The sequence below is a fragment of the Malus sylvestris genome, chromosome 5 (genome assembly GCF_916048215.2).
Source record: "Malus sylvestris chromosome 5, drMalSylv7.2, whole genome shotgun sequence".
Taxonomy (NCBI): domain Eukaryota; kingdom Viridiplantae; phylum Streptophyta; class Magnoliopsida; order Rosales; family Rosaceae; genus Malus; species Malus sylvestris.
In genome coordinates this window covers 8,123,835-8,144,792 of record NC_062264.1, presented here as the reverse complement: position 1 = coordinate 8,144,792, position 20,958 = coordinate 8,123,835, and the positions used below count along the sequence as shown (strand labels likewise).

General features: G+C 36.8%; 2 protein-coding genes across 3 annotated transcripts; both read left to right on the top strand.

Annotated features, from left to right (window-relative positions):
• Nucleotides 1-2,507: 2,507 nt before the first annotated feature.
• On the top strand, nt 2,508-5,145 carry LOC126623171 (putative H/ACA ribonucleoprotein complex subunit 1-like protein 1). Its single transcript, XM_050291971.1, has 4 exons — nt 2,508-2,735; nt 3,200-3,348; nt 3,444-3,559; nt 4,719-5,145. Exons 1-4 carry the CDS (start codon nt 2,612-2,614, stop codon nt 4,867-4,869), a joined length of 540 nt encoding a protein of 179 aa, XP_050147928.1. The 5' UTR covers nt 2,508-2,611; the 3' UTR covers nt 4,870-5,145.
• Nucleotides 5,146-12,005: 6,860 nt separating this feature from the next.
• LOC126623167 (uncharacterized) lies at nt 12,006-20,215 on the top strand. 2 transcript variants are annotated; one of them, XM_050291966.1, is made up of 14 exons: nt 12,008-12,371; nt 12,933-13,006; nt 13,264-13,347; nt 13,526-13,606; nt 14,507-14,587; nt 15,407-15,499; nt 16,691-16,870; nt 17,008-17,075; nt 17,352-17,403; nt 17,595-17,648; nt 17,727-17,819; nt 19,556-19,622; nt 19,839-20,079; nt 20,127-20,215. In XM_050291966.1, the coding sequence occupies exons 1-13, from the start codon at nt 12,221-12,223 to the stop codon at nt 19,928-19,930; spliced, it is 1,170 nt and encodes a 389-aa protein (XP_050147923.1). In that variant the 5' UTR covers nt 12,008-12,220; the 3' UTR covers nt 19,931-20,079; nt 20,127-20,215. The 2 variants fall into 2 exon arrangements, with proteins under 2 accessions (XP_050147924.1, XP_050147923.1); XM_050291967.1 differs by lacking the exon at nt 20,127-20,215 and having other exon boundaries at nt 12,006-12,371; nt 17,708-17,819; nt 19,839-19,920.
• The last annotated feature ends 743 nt before the right edge of the window (nt 20,216-20,958 follow it).

Here is a 20,958-nt window from a genome sequence, read left to right as displayed (position 1 = left end):
ATCTCCACCAGTTAAAGATACCACCCCTGGATGGAGGAAGAGTACTTCCAGAGAAGATGCCACATCTACCTATGTGACAGATAAGGCAAGTCAAGACGACACCACGCTCCGATACTTAGAAGTTTCGTGATTACGAGATCATTCTCCCACAATATTTCCTAATGTCATTTGTACTAAATCATTCACTTGTACTCACTAAAGGAGAGCTTGAATCTATGTACTTGTGTAAACCCTTCACAATTAATGAGAACTCTTCTATTCCGTGGACGTAGCCAATCTGGGTGAACCACGTACATCTTGTGTTCGTTTTCCTATCTCTATCCATTTATATACTTATCCACACTAATGACCGGAGCAATCTAGTGAAGATCACAAAAAGCGACCGTTTTCGCTACCTAGGATCTATCTTGCAAGAGAACGGAGAATTAGATGGAGATCTCAACCATAGAATACGAGCTGGATGGATGAAGTGTAAGAGTGCATCGGGCGTGTTGTGTGACCGTCGTAGGCCACTGAAGCTCAAGGGAAAATTTTATAGGACGGCAATAAGGCCAGCGATGTTGTATGGCACAGAATGTTGGGCGGTGAAGCATCAACACGTACACAAAATGGGTGTAGCGGAGATGAGGATGCTTTGTGGGATGTGTGGGCACACAAGAAAGGATAAGATTGGGAATGAGGATATCCGAGGTAAAGTAGGAGTAGCCGAAATTGTAGGAAAGATGAGAGAAAATCGGCTCCGGTGATTTGGACATGTGCAAAGAAGGCCGACTGACGCTCCGGTTCGAAGATGTGACTACGGGACAGAGGTTCAGGGTCGAAGGGGTAGAGGAAGACCTAGGAAAACTTTGGAAGAGACTCTAAGAAAAGACTTAGAGTACTTGGATCTAACGGAGGACATGACACAAAACCGAGCGCAATGGCGTTCTAGGATTCATATAGCCGACCCCACTTAGTGGGAAAAGGCTTTGTTGTTGTTGTTGTTGGCATTGTTTATGTATTCAGTCGTGCTCTCTAGATTGCATAGGTTTCCTTCCTCCCTTCGATTGTAATCCTTTTTTAGTCCACATATATTATTTTCTAATCCTGATATTGTACCATTGTTAATAAAATTAATTAATTGTAAAAAGAATGTTTATTAATCAATCTACAAAAGGCACCATAAATTTTGCCCTGGGCATTTGAAAACTCAGAAATGGCCTTGGTGGAGTTGGTGGCTTTGTCTAGCATGTGGGGGTGGTGGTGCCAATTGGTGGAGGCTATGTTTCCATGACTTCTATTTTTTTTTTTTTTTGAATAAACGATATTATCTACCCTAAGATCAACTTCAATGGTGGGCTAAAAGCCAAATTACCCCCCAAAATTTCCCCCCAAAATCCAAGAGGAAAATTTGGGCTAAATGCTAAATGCTAATCTAAGGCCAGATTCCCCCAAAATTTAGCCTAGAAATCGGAGTGGGCTCCACCGAATTGAGTGAAAAGGGGCGTTTGTCCGCCAAACGCATCCCACCCACTCGCCCAACTCGCGTGATGCCTCAGACAGCGAGGGCCCCGCCCACGTGGGCCTATCGGCCACGTTCCACAGCGCCTCCAACGGCTACTTCCATCCAACGGTCACGATCTACAGGCTGTTGGTTAATCCAAAGGCCTAGATTAATTTTTTTTTGTTTTTATATTTACATATTATTGAATCCAACGACTAAGATCGAATATAATCAAATCTAACAGTAAAAAAAAAAAGAGCTAATGGCCCAAATTTAAATCCAACGGCTAAAATAATTAAAAAAAATTATTTAACTCAAAATTCACCCAGGGTTAAAAGATTGGTGAAAGTTGAAGGCTTGCTTTGTGGGAAATTTAGTGATTTTTCAATATTTATCGGAATTTAATTTGTTTTAGATTAAAATGTTCATAAAATTAATTTACGATAGTCTACATATTTAATTTTTTTAAAAATTTAATTTAACAAAAAAATAGCCTAAGTTCATTCTTTAATAATCCCAGGCTAAAATTTTAGGCCAGAATGGTTGGAGTAGAAAAGCTGTTTTTGGGCTAAAAGCTAAATTTTTCGAGCTAAAATATTTGGCTTTTAGCCCAACCATTGGAGATGGTCTAAGGGGAGGGGGTGGGCTTAGCCTCACAATGGGTTACCAATAATATGGTTCAAATTCGCCTTTGGCGATAATTGAACCTAAGACCTCTCACTTACAAGTGAAGAAGAATACCACTGGACTGTAAAGTGGCTACTTCTATTGATTTTGGAGATAAAGTAACCCCTAGTTAATATAACAGATTTTTAACTGGAGCTTAACGTATATGACATTTTTTATAGATTAGGTACTTGTTTAAAATGATCAGAAAGGTTGAGACAAATTTGAAATTACACTAAATTTGGGCCGGCCCGTTGAGTGACATGACCCAAGCCTGCGGAAGCCATGTCAAAGCAGGGGTATTTTAGTCATTTGAAGACGGAGCATGAAAAGCCCTAGACCCACATGCTAAAACCCTAAGTCATTCACTCATTCGTTGTATTGGAAGCCGAAGCCACTCTTCCGCCAAAACCAACACTCTGTCTGAAAGCTCCTCCTCCTCCCTAAATCACCCAAAAAATCATGCGACCTCCCAGAGGCGGCGGAGGGTTCAGAGGCTCCCGCGGTCGCAGTGGTGGCGGTCGCGGGTTTAACAGTGGCGGTCGCGGTTTCTTCCGCGATGAGGGCCCTCCTTCCGAAGTCGTAGGTCTGTTCATTTTTCTTCCAAAACTTATTTATTTCAGCTTCTGTGTTTCCGTTGAATGGAAACTTATTGATTTTTGTTAAATTTTTTGGGTAGTTCTTCCATTTTAGTGGGGGATTTTGGTTTCCGTGGAGGTTTCAAATCTTTGGTAAGTTTGTCATGAAACTATATGTTCAACTTCTATGGAATTTCTAAGTTAAACAGAAATCTTGGTTGGTGAAATATGTCTCACCCTCTGCAGAAGAAAAAACAAAACACCCAATTTGCTGTTTTACGTATTATAATGCGATGAATTTTGTTTGATTTTATTTATGTATTTTGAATTCCTCAACCAACATGTTATGTTTTCTGATTTATATTTGCGTTGTTCGGTTGTTATTTGGAAAGCATGTAGATTTCGAATACTGTTACTTTTGCTCATTAGATGGTTTATTGATTTTTGTAATGTTGCCTTTTTTGGTGTGCAGAGGTTTCAACATTTGTTCATGCATGTGAGGGTGAGGCAGTCACGAAGCTCACGAATTCGAAGATACCCCATTTTAATGCCCCAATCTATCTGCAAAACAAGACTCAGATAGGGAAAGTTGATGAAATATTTGGTCCGATCAACGAATCTGTGAGTCCTCGTGTGCGATGTTTTTGATGCCAACTCATTGCAGCTTGGTTTTTAGGTTTGGATGTTTAATATGGTTTCTTTTGATGCAATTGCAGTATTTTTCGGTTAAAGTTATGGAAGGCATTGTGGCGACTTCGTATTCCCAGGGGGATAAGTTCTATATTGACCCAATGAAGCTTCTTCCTCTTGAAAGATTTCTTCCACAGCCAAAGTATGAGTTCTCTTTCACATTATTTAGGTTGAATTTCTTGTTTGAGTTGAGATAATGACAAGGTTCCGTACTTTAATTAGACAACACGTGGTTTCTAATGAACAACTGCAAAGAGTAATATCATTCCGTGTTACTTTGTGCCCCCTTTTTTCTTGGAAGGGGTTTATTGTTAAGATGACAGTGCTGTAAGTTATTTTTAAGTGTGGCAGCATAAATTCGTGTTGTTACTAGGATGACAAATTCAGTCTTCTACACTGTCAACTTGAGGTCAAGCTTTGTTTCCAAGCTAGGACAAGCGAAATGCTAATTAGTCTACCTTAGTTTTGGTCACATTGCTAGACCAAATTCTACTTATTATAGATAATAGATATCCCATTGGTTCCTTGGGGAGTTTCTCGATGAACTCTTTATTCTTTTTGTTATGTACAAATGTTATGTTTGATAAAAACAGGAGTTGGCTGATGGAATGTTTTTTATTTCAAAATACGCATGACTTTCAAGATTTTTGTATGATCCTTCAAAAGGCTTATTGTGAACTCTGTTATTTTTATTTGACATACAACGTCAGAAAATTCTCTTCGAAATGGTCTTGTCGATGGACTTAACTATGCCATTCAGTGAACACATGAGCTAATTTTATGGGTGATCTTGTCTCTGATATATTTTGGTAAAGACTTTTAGTCATATTCATCAGGTCCTGTCCTTGTACCGTGTTGAGTGACAATTCCTTGTCCCTAAAAATTTGGACAGTTTCCTTCAGTTTACTTTAGTAGATGCTTCTTGAAGAGTTCATGCTTGGCAGGGTATGATGCTCTCATGGAAGAAAAATCACGAATTATATGTTTAATCTCGTTGATGTCCAATTGTCCATAAAGAGGAGCTTTCGTCTCAGATGTACAATAAATAAATATTCATTTTTTTTAAAATAATCCTTGTGATATTTAGATGCCCTCTGTGAGTTTGCTTCATTGTTGATGTATTTAGATTTTTTTCTCCCCCTAAAAGTTAAATTATGGTTCTTTCAATGAACATGGTTTTTTGTGGTAATCTGTTTTTAGTAGTGTTAGAAAGGTCTTCCATTGTTCATCTGAAGTAATTGTCATATTATTCTCATTATGAATTCTTGCAAGTGACACATGTATGGGTGGTTTTGCTGCAGGGGACAGAAGCCAGCATTTTCTCGAGGCGGAGGCCGTGGAAGGGGTACTCCGAGGGGAAGAGGTTTTTCAAGGGGAAGGGGTCCTCCAAGGGGAAGGGGTCCTCCGAGGGGTGGTAACCGTGGTGGCTTCAGGGGCAGAGGGAGATTTTAGAATAACATTTTGTAATATTTCTAGTGCCCTACCCGCTTTGCGTCGTGGTTTCAGCATGCGTAGGGCTCGCAAGAATCACAATTTCATGCTGATTATGGTGGTTGGCATGCGGTTGATGGACTATTTATTTTCCTTTTGTATTGTAGTTTTATGATCCAAGGCTCCTAGCTGCAAGCTGAACTTGAGTCGAGTTAAACATAGATGATTTGTTTTTCGTGACAACAGTGAGTTGTTGGTATTGCGAGCTATCAATAATTTATTTGTTGGATTCATTAAGCAAGTGGACTATTAGACCGTTTATGTTAGTTTATTTATTTGTTGTTTGGGCTTGACCCAAAGATACTACACTTATTCTCGGAGTACGTGATGCTACGAATGCGTAGGTGAAATTTTTTCTATTTTTAATTTTTAATTTTGATACAATTGTTTTAACTTCACCTTATTACATATGTATTTCAATGATATGTTACTGTATATCTATTTTTGACTTTATGTTTTTGTAAGTTTTGTACATAAGGAGAAGGAAAGTATGAGTTTGGAGGCATGAAAGAGAAATCATTGTATTCTGATCATGATAGGATTAAAAGCACATCACAAAGTAGCATACAAATGTCCTATTGATTTTCCTTATTAACACTAAGATTTGTCAATTGTAGCATATGAAAATAAGGGTCTTTTCCGCAGAAGATTGTTTTATCTAACTACTTAAAATGTCACAAAAATTGGTTGCTGTCCCTACTGACCAGCCATCGAAAAATAATTATTAGACTGACTTACATTAATCTAAAGTCTACAAAATTTTATAAGCAAACACTAGACACACATAGCTACACTTCTACAAATTTTTGGGATTTTTGGATTAGATTTGATATTTAAATTAAATCAAACAAAAACAGGACAGAAACATATTTTAAGTAGTTCACATATTAAGAAAAACGAGTTAGGGGAATTGCTATCCACCACCAAATAATCATGCAAACATGTTATGTTTCATTCAAATTCCTTTTACTTCCGGATGAAGATGCTCAAGTTGGCTCAATATTAGAACACAACCTATTACTCTTTCTTACATAGTATGTTAAGAGAACGGCGTTTTCAACTTAACTTAGTCCCTAACATGCAATCTAGAATGGCGTGTTCATAGATTTAACAAGTAGGAATCATTAAAAACGAAAAGAGTTTGAGTCATCACAAGGCATCGTAAGTACTGGCGTTGTCTTACTTATCCTAGAAATTGGTTCACATGTTAATCGCAATTAACAAGTACTACTCTAGAACATATGTAGGTCCTCATTCAACAAGGGCAGGCACACACATATTCATAGTGTTAGAATCCTAGATATGCTTACTACGTATGCATCCATAGAAAACAAATAAAGAATTCATCAATGAGACAAGTAGTGAACCAATTTTCATCCATTCATAAAAGTAATTCAAACGAAATGTCATAACAAACTTGCAATCATATTCGGGGCTTCAAAACAGCCCCTAACTACTAAAAAATTAGTTACACACAATCCTTAAATAAAAACAAAAGATAGATATGAGTTTGAGAAGATAGAACCGAAAGAAATCGGCTAAGGCCTCCTCCTCTCTTCCTTCCTTCCCCAATGCTGCTTTTAAACCAATTCTTGCTGCATCATTTTCTTCTCCTTAACTCACCCACTAATAGCCATTTAGTGATGACAATAAGTGAGAGGAAATGTGGTAAAACAATTGTAACACTTTAGGTAGCCTTTATGCCAATTACTCCCTCTTAATCCTCATTTTTAATTCCATTTCCTGTTATTTGAATAGGTGTCAGCTGATTTGTTCTTGGCTGCATCAGTTTTGGCTGCTAGTTTTATTGGATTTATTGCCTTCAATGCAGTTACAAACTGCTCAGCGTCTTGGAAACCTTTCAGTGTTAAAATGACCATAACTTCTTCTAGAAAAATGATATTAACAATCCGCGAAATGTTCCAGAAAATAGACATCCGTAGCTTTCCAAGAATATAAGGCTCATTCTCTAATTCATTCTGAGCTGTTCGAAACTTGCTTCCAAAGTCAGCTGATCTGCACATGCAGTTTTGACGAATTTGTTACTTAAAATTCCACTTGTGCTATTTTTCTTTTCTTTGCTTGACAAATCCCACAAAACACAAAAACAATGTAAATAGCTCAAAAATATAAGGAACTAACTAAGAAAAGAGAAGTGAATTTGATGTAAATATATATAAATATGAGCTTATCAGATCACGACAGAATGTCATTTTCTTTTATGCAATCGTTCTAACTTGATATCTTTTTTACACATATTTTTCTATTATCTTTTCATTATTTTTAAATAGCAGTTTTTAAAGGAGTGAATTGATAAAAATGTCGCGAGATTGCTGATCTTCGTGTTTCGTCTTTTTGTAACGCGTACAAGTTACTATTTTTCTGTATTATCGAAGTATTCGACGATACGAACGTGTAGGCGCAAACGAAATTGAATTTGGAGCTACGATAAAGATTTTACAAAACTACGAAACTTGAGGGTGTTTTATTATTTTAATATTTTATGGTGGGATAATTTAGTTATTTTATTAATTTTTTGAACTGTGGGGCCCACACTCACACTAAACTCTCAACTCCTTCCTCGCCACGTGTCATTTTTTCCCTGCACATTAGGAAACACTCCCTCTCTCTTCTCCCTCAGTCTCTTGTCCTTCTCTCTCTCTCTGATAACTCTCTCTACCTCCTATCTCTTTTCGTGAGATTTGCCGGACCACCATCACCCACCATCCTCTTCGACGAGCATAACGACCATGAACCCGAATCCCACATCGTCTTGTAGCCGTGAAACTGCATACTTAGACCTCGAGCTGTAAAGACGAACTCGGACTGCGACCTTCAGGGTTCCCTGCGAGAAACTTGAGAATTTCAGTGTGGGTAAGTTTGAAATCTACTCTAGATCTTCATGGATCATGTTTAGGAGTACGATTAAAATGTTTTTTTACACTTTTTGGTGGCTTTTGGTGCAGAGACAAGGGGAAAACCCTCCCCAATTTTCCGGTGAGAATCCGGTGGCTTTGAGCCATTTTCCGATCAACTCCGGCCACCTCTCCGTCCATCATTGGTATATTTCTAACCCTTACCTCTTGAGCTACATATTGGCTTTTGAATTTCTGATTTTGGTTGAGAAATGAACTAGATTTGGCATTTGGAAATTTTCCGGCCAAACTTGAGGAGAGAATATTCTGTTAAAGTTAAGTGTTGACAGTTAGTTGACTTTTTCATAATTTTCTTATAAACCCTCCTAGGCTAATTTCGACGTCCTGAGTCCGTTTTTGACATCCATTTAGTGAAATTCTAAAGTTTTAATGTAGTTGACTGCCGTGGCATCTCGGTTGACTTTTTAAGGTTGATCGTTGACTTTTTGTAAAATTTGCCGGGGACATTCCTTAGCGTATTTCGACGCTCTGATTCCAAATCTACTATCCGTTTCTCCAAATTCAAACATTTTAATTAAGTTTTAGTAATGGGTCTCAATATTATGCCTAAGTGCGATTACTATCAGAGACTCTGGCTATCCTAGTTCGAACGGCTATGACTTCCTAAGTATCTATGAGTGAGTCTTATCTTTTATATAGTATATATATAATTGTTAGTTTCTATTTATACATTTCATGAAGAGTTTTTGATAGGAGCATATTTATGCGACTTAATTGGCTTGTTCTCGTGCATTTACGTTGTGTTTCTTTAGTTATTTTAGTGTTTAAAGTCACTTTTGTGTGTTTTCAGATTCCAAAGCCGAAGTGTGCAAAATGATGTAATTTGGAGCCTTTTGGAGCAAAAGGAATGGATGAATTGAAGACTTGAAGAAATTAGGATTCCTAATCAACCAAGGATTCCTAATCAACGAAGGATTCCTAATCGACGAAGGATTCCTAATTGAAGATGGATTCCTAATCACATGAGGATTCCTAGAAGAACAAGGATTCCTACTCCAAGAAGGATTCCTACTTGAAATAGGAAAGTTAAGCCAAGGTTTCCTACTTTGGTTTGACCTTTCCTAAATGTTCCTAAGTTTTATCAACTTTGAACGCATCCTAAGCATTCTAGGACATCAAATACACATCCCTTGCACATTATGAACCCTTGCCGCACCCCCTTGACATTTCCTCTTCCTTGCCGTGCAAGGGAGAGGGTTGTTTCCTGATTTTATGCATTAAAACACATTCCTAATGTGTTTTAGGACCTTGCCGCATATTCCCTTGCCTTTCCTTTAATTTTCTGATTTTGTTTCCTATTTCTAGAAGCCTTAGACTTAATTTCTGATTACATAAATAACCTAGGGTTTTAATTCCTGAAATCCTTTAAATAAACTCCTCTTTTGCAGCCACAAAACATCCATACACTGCCCATCCACGCCAGAAACCAGTCTCCACCTTCAGCCGCACCATTCTACCACCATTCACCCAAATCTCTGCCACAAATCACCCCTAGCCGCATCACCCATCAACCCTAAACACTTCCATACGTCCCCCATCCATTCTACACCAGTTAATAACCCAAAAACCTGCCCAAGGTCCCTGTGCCGCAGCAAAGGAGAGGAAGAAGAAGTACTTGAAGATTCTAGCTGTTCAACATCGAATCGTTGGAATATTTAGGTGTTCTCTTTCTTATATTTACAATGTATAAATCTGTTTTCCTTTGTTTTGTGAACATGAGGAACTAAGCCTTTTTGGCTAGGGGGTTATTCGATACCATGATTATGCTTGCAAGATGAATTGATTACGTCTAATTGTTATTTCATGAATTGTGAATGCAATTTGCTTAACCGTTTGATTGATGACTTATTTTTGTGTGTTAATTAAGGTGGCCAACTTAGTTTTCATGCAGGAATTTAAAGCTAAAACATAAGGAAGTTTCACCTAATAGTTACAACCTTATGTTTGCAAGTAGTGTAGGTCGCTTATAAACGATCGTGTTAAGTGAATTCTTGGCAAACGTTTCATGCTTTTCATAGTAACAATTGCCTCGTCAATGCTTATAGTTTTCATGAAGCTTAATGATCTTTGATTGTACCTTTATTGTGCTTTTCACGTAAGGGACTTTTAGAGAATGTTTTGAGTTGTTGCATGTGCATTCCCATCCAATTCACTAACTTTAGGAAAACTTGAAGGTTAAAAAAGTGCTATCACAGTTAACCTAGGGCGTTGAGATTCATAGTTTATTGAAAGAAGCAATTGGAAATCAAAGTTGAATGCAAGTGTATCATGTGTGGAGAAGAACCCTCTAGTTAGTCTATCACCCATCAATTTACTTAATTCTGTCTAAAAATCTGTTTACATTGTTCTTGCTTTGTTTTATTTATTTTCGTCCAAAATCAACCCCATCTTATTTCTTTGAGTCATATTAATTAGAACTTGTCTTAGAATATGTTTTTAGGTGTTTTAGGTCATTAGAAAACCAAAATTTGTCCAAGTTGTGTTAGAGTCCCAAAACTGCCCAGAAAGTGGTTTTTAGGCAGTTTTGAGTGTTTGTTTGCTGTTTAGAGTCTTTTGGTTTGTTTTAGTGTTTTAGAGTTTAGTTTTGCATTCTTTGAGTCTAGTTTAGTATTTTAAACTTTGTTTTACAGATTTGAGTCAGTTTAGAGTGTTTTAGCAATCCCTCCTAATCCCCGGTTTAAGAACGATCCCTACTTATCCATACTACAATTGTCAACAAGATGGTTAATTTGTGTGTTTAGTTATTTTACGCATCAGTTTTCTACAATACACCTAGATTAGCGTGATGTTTATAAGATTTAGCACATTGACATAAATTATGGAGTTATGCCATGTCCTACGGGATGCATAGATATGCGTATTAGTATGGATGCTTTAATGGTATTTACGGTTATGAATAGTATTTCATTGACTAGGGTTATTGAATTATTGAATTATCGATTTATCATTGCATGATTATATTTGCGTTATCTACTCATCATTTGCTGCACCAGTGTTATTACTCACTCGGGTCAGGGCCAAACTTTTACTTGTATGTGCACATCGCATTGTACGCTCACTTTGGATCCATTGTAGGTGCCATTCTTATCCTAGATTGCTATAGGCATTAGGACTCGTATATGCTATGCAACGCCAGTCTTCACATGACTGTAGTACTAAAGCGTATATCATTGTTACACCCAATCCTGTTCATGTCAAAATATCTCTGCATGAACTCGTGTGTCATCATCTGTCAATGAGCACTCGATATGATATGTTTATTTATGTGAGAATATGTGATTACGGATGTCATGTATTTATTTTATGAAAGTTTGTGAAGTATTGCATTCTTGAGATAATGTTGGCTCTGGTAAGTATTTTCTTACTATACTTAGTATGTATATTTTGGAAACTATACTTGTTTTACAGTGAGGGGTTATTATGTTTTCGAAAAGGTTTTACAAAACTTTATTTTCAGGCTCACTCACCCTTATTTTTCAACCCTCTAGGTTTTAGTGCTGAGCTTCGTGTTGGCGAGGATTCTTGGCAAATCTTGGTATAGGCGGTTACATTGGATGGTATAATTCTAATCCTACTTTACTGTACTTTACGTATGCTCTGATATCACGTGTGAAATGGGTTTATTCCCGCTCACAAGCGCACTCTAATATTTAGGCACTTTTAGGTTTAAATTTATTCACATTTTTCATATCATTACATTTTATGGCTTCGTCATCCTCCTGGTGTCGGCCAACATAGTTCGATTCGGAGTTCATGTGGACATTCTGGGTTGGGATTTGTCATATAAAGCTGGATTTCTAAGGATTTTAATAAACTATATTAAATTCCTGATTGAATACATGTTGAATTTTAGATAATTGCTTAAAATTCTGATTGAATACCCCTAAATTCATTAAAAAAAATTAAAATCCCTCAAATTCTCAATTCAATACACCCTCCTTAGAGTGCAAGATAAGAATTTCACCTTTAATGAATTATTATACAATCACTCAAAATCATTTACCTAAATTGAATGATTTTCAATTTATTTATATTGGCTTGGCACAAGGGCCTTCTACTACAATGTTGAACATGAGTATTATTCTTGCACCATATAATGTGAGTTCGAATCTCTCTAACATGTTATCGTCTGGCAATACGAGAAAATATAAACCTTTCGAACAATTGCAGTCTGTATTGGTCAACAAACATACGTATAGCCGGGGACAATTTAAATTAAAATTTGTCAACCGGCCCTCTCTCTGACTCTGGTCCGGTCGCCTCTGCTGAATTGAATTGCTCAACCAAAATACCCGAATCGCATCTTCCTTCCTTCCTTCCTTGTTGTGGCGTGATAGACAGGGCAGGCAGATAGAGAGAGAGAGAGAGAGAAGCGAATGGGCAGGGGCGGTGGTATCCTTGAGAAGCTGAGGAGTTTGGACGCCTACCCTAAAATCAATGACGATTTCTTCAGCCGTACACTCTCCGGTGGCATCATTACCCTCGCCTCTTCCCTCCTCATGCTCTTCCTTTTCTTCTCCGAGCTCAGTATGTAATTCTATGCCTTTTCAACCAACCCTTTTTCTTCATTTTGCTTTTTCTCTCCTGTTTTTTTACAAGTTCAGAAATTGAATTGTATTGTTTTGGGTTTCATCTGTTGGCTTGAATGATATTGTTTTGGGGTTTTTTAGGACAATTCAATTGCGTTAGAACAAAAAGAAAATACTTTGTTCACTTGATTTATGCGATTTGTAGAGCATAAAACTTAGGGGATAATGCTAATGGATTCATAGTTATACCTCACGTCGCCACCGTCAATAGATTTCTTGATAACTTGATGAAGTAGATGATGCTGGAGGACCGCCTTAATATAACCTTTCATACTTCCTGTGATTTTTCTTAACTCGCAAGTCGATTTCCTTGATAGTAAGCACTACCCAATGCCAGTGATGAATCAACGGATCAAAAGTATATAAGAAAAACAGCACGATAGAAATCGTGTTACTGCTCTAGTGTATGCGAATGCTCGAGTGCTTATTATGATCATGCCTTCTGCTCTCTTCAATCTTTGTAAACTATATAAAATCTTTTACTTGTTTGTGCCTGCAGGACTATACCTCCACACTGTTACAGAGTCAAAGCTTCTTGTAGATGCTTCAAGAGGAGAAACCCTACATATCAATGTAATCCTCCCTTTCTTCCTCCCCGCTCTCTTCTTGGGTGATAAATGTCAAAATATTCATTTTCAATAACTTCAGGGATTAAATTAAGCTTCTTTTGCTAGTTATAGTTTTGTAGAACACCATCTTACATGTTATGTTCATAGGTTTACCTCTGTCCTAGGTTTACATGGAGTAGTTCTTTTGCATGTAAAATATAGTCGCATAATTGTTAATGGTTGTAGATTTATTAATTCTCTGTTTCTTGTTTGAAACTGCAGTTTGATGTAACTTTTCCTGCTATCCGATGCTCATTACTCAGTCTTGACACAATGGATATTAGCGGAGAGCAGCATTTTGACATAGTATGTACCGCAGGCAGCTGCTTCTTGATGATAATTGATTTTCCTTGATAATTTCAATTGTGTTAGGAACATGCCTATCGTTGATTTTTATCACAATCATAGCGCTAGTGACCAGCTTTCTTGAATGTCATGCTCATTTATTTCATTAATTTACAAGTTACTGTGCATCTACTTGCAGCGACACCATATAGTCAAGAAACGAATTGATGCGCATGGTAATGTAATAGAAGCTAAGAAGGATGGAATTGGTGCACCAAAGGTTTGTGGAACACATTTTGTGCCATTTCTCTTCAGAAAGTAGTGGTTGCATATAGTACATGTTTGAACCCCTATTTCTTTCTGGGAAATAATTTGGTAAACATAATAGTATGACTTGGTTTTTACTCTCTGTTCAGGTTTTGTGCTTTTGACAAAAACTTGTAGAAGACTAGACGTACAGAAAGCTTTTCATAACGTTCACACAGATACAAATAAAACAAAATTTTTATCCGTATTTCTGATAATCTGAGTATAATGTCTTTGGATGCATGGTTCTTTGTGGCTGCAGCTAGAACAGAATTACCAGGCATTCACCATCAGCCATAGTTTTAATTAATCATGTGATTCTGATACTTTCACACAGCTTTCTAGTAGATGCTTGGCTGTCTTTGTAAATATTCCGTATATCCCTTCATCATAGCACGTGCTAGTGCACCATTGCTTGAATTTTTAGGTTCTTTTATGTTGATGTTTGAATTTTTAGGTTCTTTTATGTTGGGTAGAGTTTGACAAAGCATGTGAACTACAGATTTGAATTAGTAACGCATCTGGCACTCATGTCCCATTTTTTTGGTAAACTTACTGCTTTTGCAAGTTTGTTCACCTTTGTTGCATGATTAGTGCACAAGAAAACACCTATTAAAAGAGAGCTAAAAACAGACCCATAGCAACAAGACCCATCAGTGAAAACGAAAGAAGAGGAAAAGAACCTGATCACCCCTTCATAAATGGAAGAAATAAAAGTAGATAATACATACTATTTTATGTTGCAATCCTTGTTAATTTTTTTGGGTGGGAAGCAAATAAGGGTACGAAACAGAATATTATGTTTCTTATTCCTTGTTTGATTGGGATTCACTGTTCCTTTTATTTATTTATTCATTTTCATTCTCTAATGCAGATTGAGAAACCCTTGCAAAGGCATGGTGGAAGGCTTGAACATAATGAAAAATATTGTGGATCGTGCTTTGGAGCAGAAACGGTATAAATGATTTTCTTCCATTCCTTGTGTTAATAATAGTTCTTTTTTATTTTGAACAATAATGCTAGGGACACCATATTAGGTCGCTGATGATCTGCAACCAATTTTGAAGCTCTCTACACTCTGCAGGTACAGATGCCCAGAAAGAAGTGCAAAAACAAACCCAGAGAGAACTCTTTGAGTGCCTAACAGGCTTATTGTGTGTGTGATTAGTGGTTTCATAGGACACCTAGTGTTTCCTACTTGTTCTTTCCTTCTAAATATTTTTTTCCAGAAAATTCCATTAACCTTGGGATCCAGTTCCAATACTGTGAAAGCTGTCAGGGGGCAATGTATTCCTAAGGAACTGTTCAAAAGCTCAATTTCTGTTAAATCTCCATTATGAAACCTAATCATAATGCAAGTTATAAAGATTCTATATTGCAAACTGAAAATTCATTTCGATAATGCCATGTTGGAAGAGTGCATATGTGCACGAGTCCTTAGGAGTTAGCATGACCAGTAAATTTATTTTTTAGTGTAGAGGATGTAGATTCAGAAAGGTGGCATTGCTTACCAAATCTGTTAAACAAGTTGGTTTTGTTCAACTTTACTTCCTTAACACATGTACATGAATGCAAATTATTGCCTTATTCATAAATTTCCTACATGCTTGATTCATTAACATTTGATCAAATGTTCTTGTTTTGTTATTTCATATTTTTGTAGGTCTGTTTTAGTTAAACTGATTAGAGAATTAGTAATCTTGAAGCATGCATCAACGAGCAAAGTATATTCTTCCATTGTCCCTTAATCTCTTCCTTTTTCTTTCTTATGCAGTCTGATGATGATTGTTGCAACTCGTGCGATGAAGTTCGTGATGCATATAGGAAAAAAGGTTGGGCACTGACGAATGCAGAGTTGATAGACCAGGTTAGGTCATAGAAACTTCTGATTTTTCTTTGTGTGATTCGTGTTCCAAAAATTGAATGCCATTCATGTAGAACAATTAACCAGAATTTAGAATTTAGAACTAGAGGATAGAAATAAATAGAAAGGCTGAGGACAATCCAAGAGAAGACAGAGGATTAGAACAGAAATCTAGAGGAAGACCGAGATAGAAGAAAGACTAAGAGAAAGAAGATACGCAGGGAGAAAATATGCCTTATGATTTTAAGTGCTTTGATCTGTAACACTAAGAATTTTAGATGTTTAGATTCAAAATTTACCTCAAGAGGGACCTTTTGTCCCCTTTATTGTTCAACCTTATGGCAGATGTTATGAGTAGATTACTTCAAAGAGTTGGAGTCTCAAGTGATTGAGGGGATAGTTTGAGGACATCATGGTCTTTTTTCTTGCTCCCAAGGGTATGGTCTGGGAGAATCTCTTATTGGTTGTGGACAGCTTTTGTGGGAACTCAGGCTTAAGGGTGAATAAAGCCAAGTGCTCATTGTTGATCATAGTAAGGTGGAGAGGTGGGTGACTTCCTGGGGGTGTGGTGTCGGCTCTTGGCTGATAAAGCGGTTGGGACTCCCTTTGTCGGGGGAGGGTTGGGTTGGGTGGGTGTGGTTGTCGGATCCATGGCGAAAAGTTTGAGAAAAGGTCACAAAGTTGGAAGTTACTTTTTCTCTCTAGAGGTGGCATGTTGATTTTGCTTCAACCTGTGCTTCCAACCTGTTTCTTAACTGACTGTGTCAGTTACCGAATACAATGAGTCTTACACCCGCACTGCACTTATTCATTGAATTAACTTCGATATCTGTAGTCTGTACTGACATCCACCAAAAATTTATATAACATATTTAATATGGATAAGCAATGAGAGACTTTATCTCTCATTAAGACTAGATAATGTTTTAACATCAATATTTTAAGTTAACAGGTAAACAGGCGGGCTCTTTAAGGGCCAGCACGGCCCGGATTGAACCGGGCCGCAGGTGGGGCTAGGTTTTAGGTGTAAGTTAATCGGGCATTGTTAAAAGCTGGCCCGAGCAGGACATGAAGAACTATAGGGCTGGTCTTGACGGCCATCTGTTGAACACCTTTACTCCCAAATTTGGACAGATATTGATGTTTCTGTGGCATTATGTTGATATTAATCTTCAATGTCCTTTCTGTTTGCAGTGCGAACGGGAAGGTTTTATTCAAAAGGTCAAAGATGAAGATGGTGAAGGATGTAATATTGAAGGATCCCTTGAAGTTAACAAAGTGGCTGGAAATTTTCATTTTATACCTGGAAAGAGTTTTCACCAGTCTAATGTTCATTTGCATGATTTGCTGGCTTTCCCGACAGATAGTTACAATGTAAGGAACATTTTATTTCCTTTGGTAGCAAAGAAAATAATATAAGTTTTGCCATTTTTCTATGGTTTTAATTTTCTTTGTTGTTTTCAAGTAATAAACATATGCCAACAATTTCAGATTCATTTTTCATGATACAGATAAGTCACAAGATAAACAGATTAGCTTTCGGTGACTACTTTCCTGGCGTGCAAAATCCCCTTGATGGGTAATTGTTTCTTTCTTCCCGTCCCTAGCTATTTATAAATTGAAGAAATCTCATTGGCATCAACTTCAAAATATGGAATTTCTTTTAAGATGTAGTTTAATAGATATTGTTAATTTGTTGTCAAATACAAATCATATGGTATTGCTATAATACCATATATTGCAGAGGGAAGTACTATTGCAAGACTTGATTGATTTTTATGGAATGGGTGTTCTTCAGTAGTGAAATATTGTTGCAATTCAAATCTTTTATGTTATATTCTTACTGCATATTCAGTGTACAATGGACGCAGGAAAGACCAAGTGGTGTATACCAGTATTTCATCAAGGTTGGTATTATCAGTAAATTAATTCGGCATTTGCTACATGGTTATTCTTACCAGGAACTGTTTTGAATGACTTCTGGAATTTCATGGCTTTCTCAGACTAAATCTTTTATGGAATCAGTTTTTGTACTGTTTCTTTAAAAGTAGTTATCAATCAGCAAGGATATTTAAGACACTTAGTTTCTACTTTTCAGGTGGTCCCTACGATATACACCAATATTATAGGCCGTACAATTTTCTCAAATCAGGTACTTTTAAGCTTGTTGAATCTCTTTGATCCGATGACAAATCATGCCCTGATGTGTAGTTGAATTTGTATGGTATAGTACTCTGTGACAGAGCATTATAAGAGTTCGGAGCTGGGACACTCTCAAATGCTTCCAGGAGTTTTCTTCTTTTATGATCTTTCTCCAATTAAGGTGTGTTTCTTGGTCCACATCTAGTGTATTGTTCTAAATCGGATTAGTGTTGATAATTATACTGGTGTGCCCATTTTTCTTGGTCAGATTTTGGGTTTTTGTGTTTTTGCGCTTTCCTTCTCTCCGGTAATTACATAAAATAATAGAATAATCTCTTTCGCAGTCAGATGAAAATTTAGACTTCCATGGTGAAAACCTTCTATGTTTGTGGAAGCAAGAAGGGTTAACCATGAAAACAAAAAGGCCAAATTGCATAAGTCATCCCTGTGATTATATTCTAGTCTCAAAATAGCTTATGGGGTACAGAAATTGGCATTTAAACCCCTTGTGATGAAGCCCGTCAATAATTAGCCCAAAATTTGAAATTTTTGTCGATTCTTCATCTAAAGGATGCATGTGAGCCTCATGTTGAGGTTAACTTTGTCTTGTCACCCCTATTAACTTAGGTCAAAGTTTATAATCCTTCCTTGTGGTCTGAAGACGGCTCAAGTGGTAAAACAATTGACATTAAACCCTTGCGGTGAAGCCAGTTAGAAATTTAGCCCAAAATTTGAAAATTTTGATCGATTCTTCGTCCAAAAGGCATCATGTGAGCCTCATGTGCAAGTTACTCCTTTCACCTTTGTTTATTGGGAGATGATGATTTTCATTGTTTTAGAACGGGAGAGGTGATATTGGGTTTAATAAATGTGAAGGTGTTAAATATATTGGAGTATTATCTATTTGCTCAACAAATTAATAGACAAAAGGAATAGGGATTCTAGCCGTGAACCAAAATTAAAGTGATGTAGATGTCCTAAAGCCATAGGCGCCTCTGTATGTGCAAGTTATGGCAGTGCATACAACTTTAAGATGCAACAGAATTTCTGGTTAGTTGTGCACGTCAACGACAAATGAGAATTCAAGTCTTGATCGATTTCCCATGGAGTAGAATGCAAAATTAGTAGGAGAGGAATATTGATGATAGTAATATATAGACATGGAGGGTGAGAGCAACAAGGAAATTGTATCTAGTTTGTTCGAGGGGTATCTTATCTATGGAACTCCTCATAACTCTTTAACGAGAATCACAACTTTTAGGCCAACAACTATTACCATTAATAGAGATTGTGACGTAAGTGAAGAGGTGAAGCTCATACCTGGGACTAACTTATTAGATGGAGAATCTACGAGTATGGGGAAAAAACTATGGGCTGATTGATGAACCCCTGCAGAAAATATACTTTTTATCCTGAGAATGCTCTTCCCTTCATCTTATTATTAATTTATTTTCTTAACTGAAAATATATCCGTTGGTTTTTCTTTTCCTTGTTAAGGATAAGACTGGGACTGGAAATTGAGATGCGAGCACATCGACAAGACTCAAAATAAGTGATGAAGCAATATAAAAATGGCTGTCATGCCACACTCAAAAACCTGTAGGATTGTTAGAGGTGTGGAACCCTATGTATGCACCATATCTAGTGCATTTGAACTATTCTCCCCGAATACGTTGGGGGGTGGAACTTCTGGTTTCTAGTGTAAGTTTACATTGAGCATATTCTTTTAGCCTCTAAAAAATCAACCTCATCTAGATTTGAACAAAGAAGAAGAGTGTACATACTGTGAAAAATAACACAATTTGTCAGGTTTATATCTTCAGTTTAAAAAGTAGCACATAATCATGTTACCGAGATGAACACTAGTATGAGCTGCCTTGTATTGCAAACCATCCTTACGTTTTATCGTTGTTGCAGGTCACATTCAAAGAAGAACATGTTCCGTTTTTACACTTCATGACCCATATTTGTGCCATAATTGGAGGTAATCTAGTCCATTCTGACATGCATTGATGTATGTCGAAGAAATTAACACAGTATTTGACAAAGTCCTCAAAACCATTATGCACTTAGTATAACCATTTGGTTCAAAGTTCAGAATATATGCATGTATGTAATGACAGTACTGTGCAATCTTTTTGTGGTAATGTTTATACTTGAAGACTTCTAACGAGTGATAAAAATCTCGACTTTGTTCTAGGTATATTTACCATTGCAGGACTTATAGATTCGTTTATATATTATGGTCAAAGAGCAATTAAGAAAAAGATCGAAGCTGGAAAATTTGGGTGAAATCGGGCATTTGGATATTTGCTGCTCCAATTCTGGGACACATGGTTGACAATTAGATGGTCATTGAATCAGTTTCTCTCTATTCTCTCTCAAGTGTTGTCGTGATCACAGATTATTGGCAAATATGTGAAAATTAGTAAGGTGTAATGGTAGATTCATTTTGTTCAGTTTAGCTTTTTGCAAGTTAACTTACTAGTTATACAAACTGATTTTTTTCTTGCATGTGGAACCATCAAATTCGTCCAGCCATAAAATTTTGGCTTATTTATTGATTTTCCCGTGAAATGTCCATACTGCCCTTTCATTTTAACGTCCATGAGATGAGACAACATTGACAAAAATGGGGTGAAATGGTTCCATTTTGGGAATCCATGAGGCAATTGAGACAAATCTAGTTTCAGGCCAAACCAATAAATAAGCCTAGAATTTATAGGAAAGTAAGAGATAGGCTTGGCTCCTCAAAATGAGGAGCCGCCTCCTCCATTCATTTAGTGGCCGATTCTCAAAATTTAGTGTCTATAAACGGAATTATACATATTATTTATTATTTTGTAAATATCATCTTGACAAAAAATAAAAAATAAAAAATAGGAAGTTTTAATAAAAAGGGTTTGGGCCAACAAATATTTAATAAAAAACCATCCCAAAATGTTTTTTAACCAAAAGGGTTCAAAGTTTAATAAAAAAACCATCCAAAACTATTGTCCACGGGTCAAACTTACAAGCTAAACCCGCTACAAATCTACATTTCCGTAAATATCCCTAAATGATTCGATATTGTCCTGACTCTTCATCAATGTCAACCCAGCATGAAACCGCCATAATAACTTCTTGTTTTCCTATCAAATCGAATTCTCCCATTTCAAAAACTATCAAATCAATAAATAAGCCTAGAATTTATAGGAAAGTAAGAGATAGGCTTGGCTCCTCAAAATGAGGAGTGCCACCTCCTCTATTCATTTAGTGGTTGATTCTCAAAATTTCGTGTCTATAATCGGAATCGTTCATATTATTTATTATTTTGTAAA

What these genes read in the sequence shown, in the direction of transcription:
- LOC126623171 (XM_050291971.1), top strand. Translation starts at nt 2,612, where the DNA reads ATGCGACCTCCCAGAGGCGGCGGAGGGTTCAGAGGCTCCCGCGGTCGC. An exon ending in CCCTCCTTCCGAAGTCGTAG is followed by an intron (nt 2,736 to 3,199) that starts GTCTGTTCATTT and finishes TTTGGTGTGCAG; the next exon opens with AGGTTTCAACATTTGTTCAT. An exon ending in TTGGTCCGATCAACGAATCT is followed by an intron (nt 3,349 to 3,443) that starts GTGAGTCCTCGT and finishes ATGCAATTGCAG; the next exon opens with TATTTTTCGGTTAAAGTTAT.
- LOC126623167 (XM_050291966.1), top strand. Translation starts at nt 12,221, where the DNA reads ATGGGCAGGGGCGGTGGTATCCTTGAGAAGCTGAGGAGTTTGGACGCC. An exon ending in GAGAGCAGCATTTTGACATA is followed by an intron (nt 13,348 to 13,525) that starts GTATGTACCGCA and finishes ATCTACTTGCAG; the next exon opens with CGACACCATATAGTCAAGAA. An exon ending in ATGCAGAGTTGATAGACCAG is followed by an intron (nt 15,500 to 16,690) that starts GTTAGGTCATAG and finishes TTCTGTTTGCAG; the next exon opens with TGCGAACGGGAAGGTTTTAT.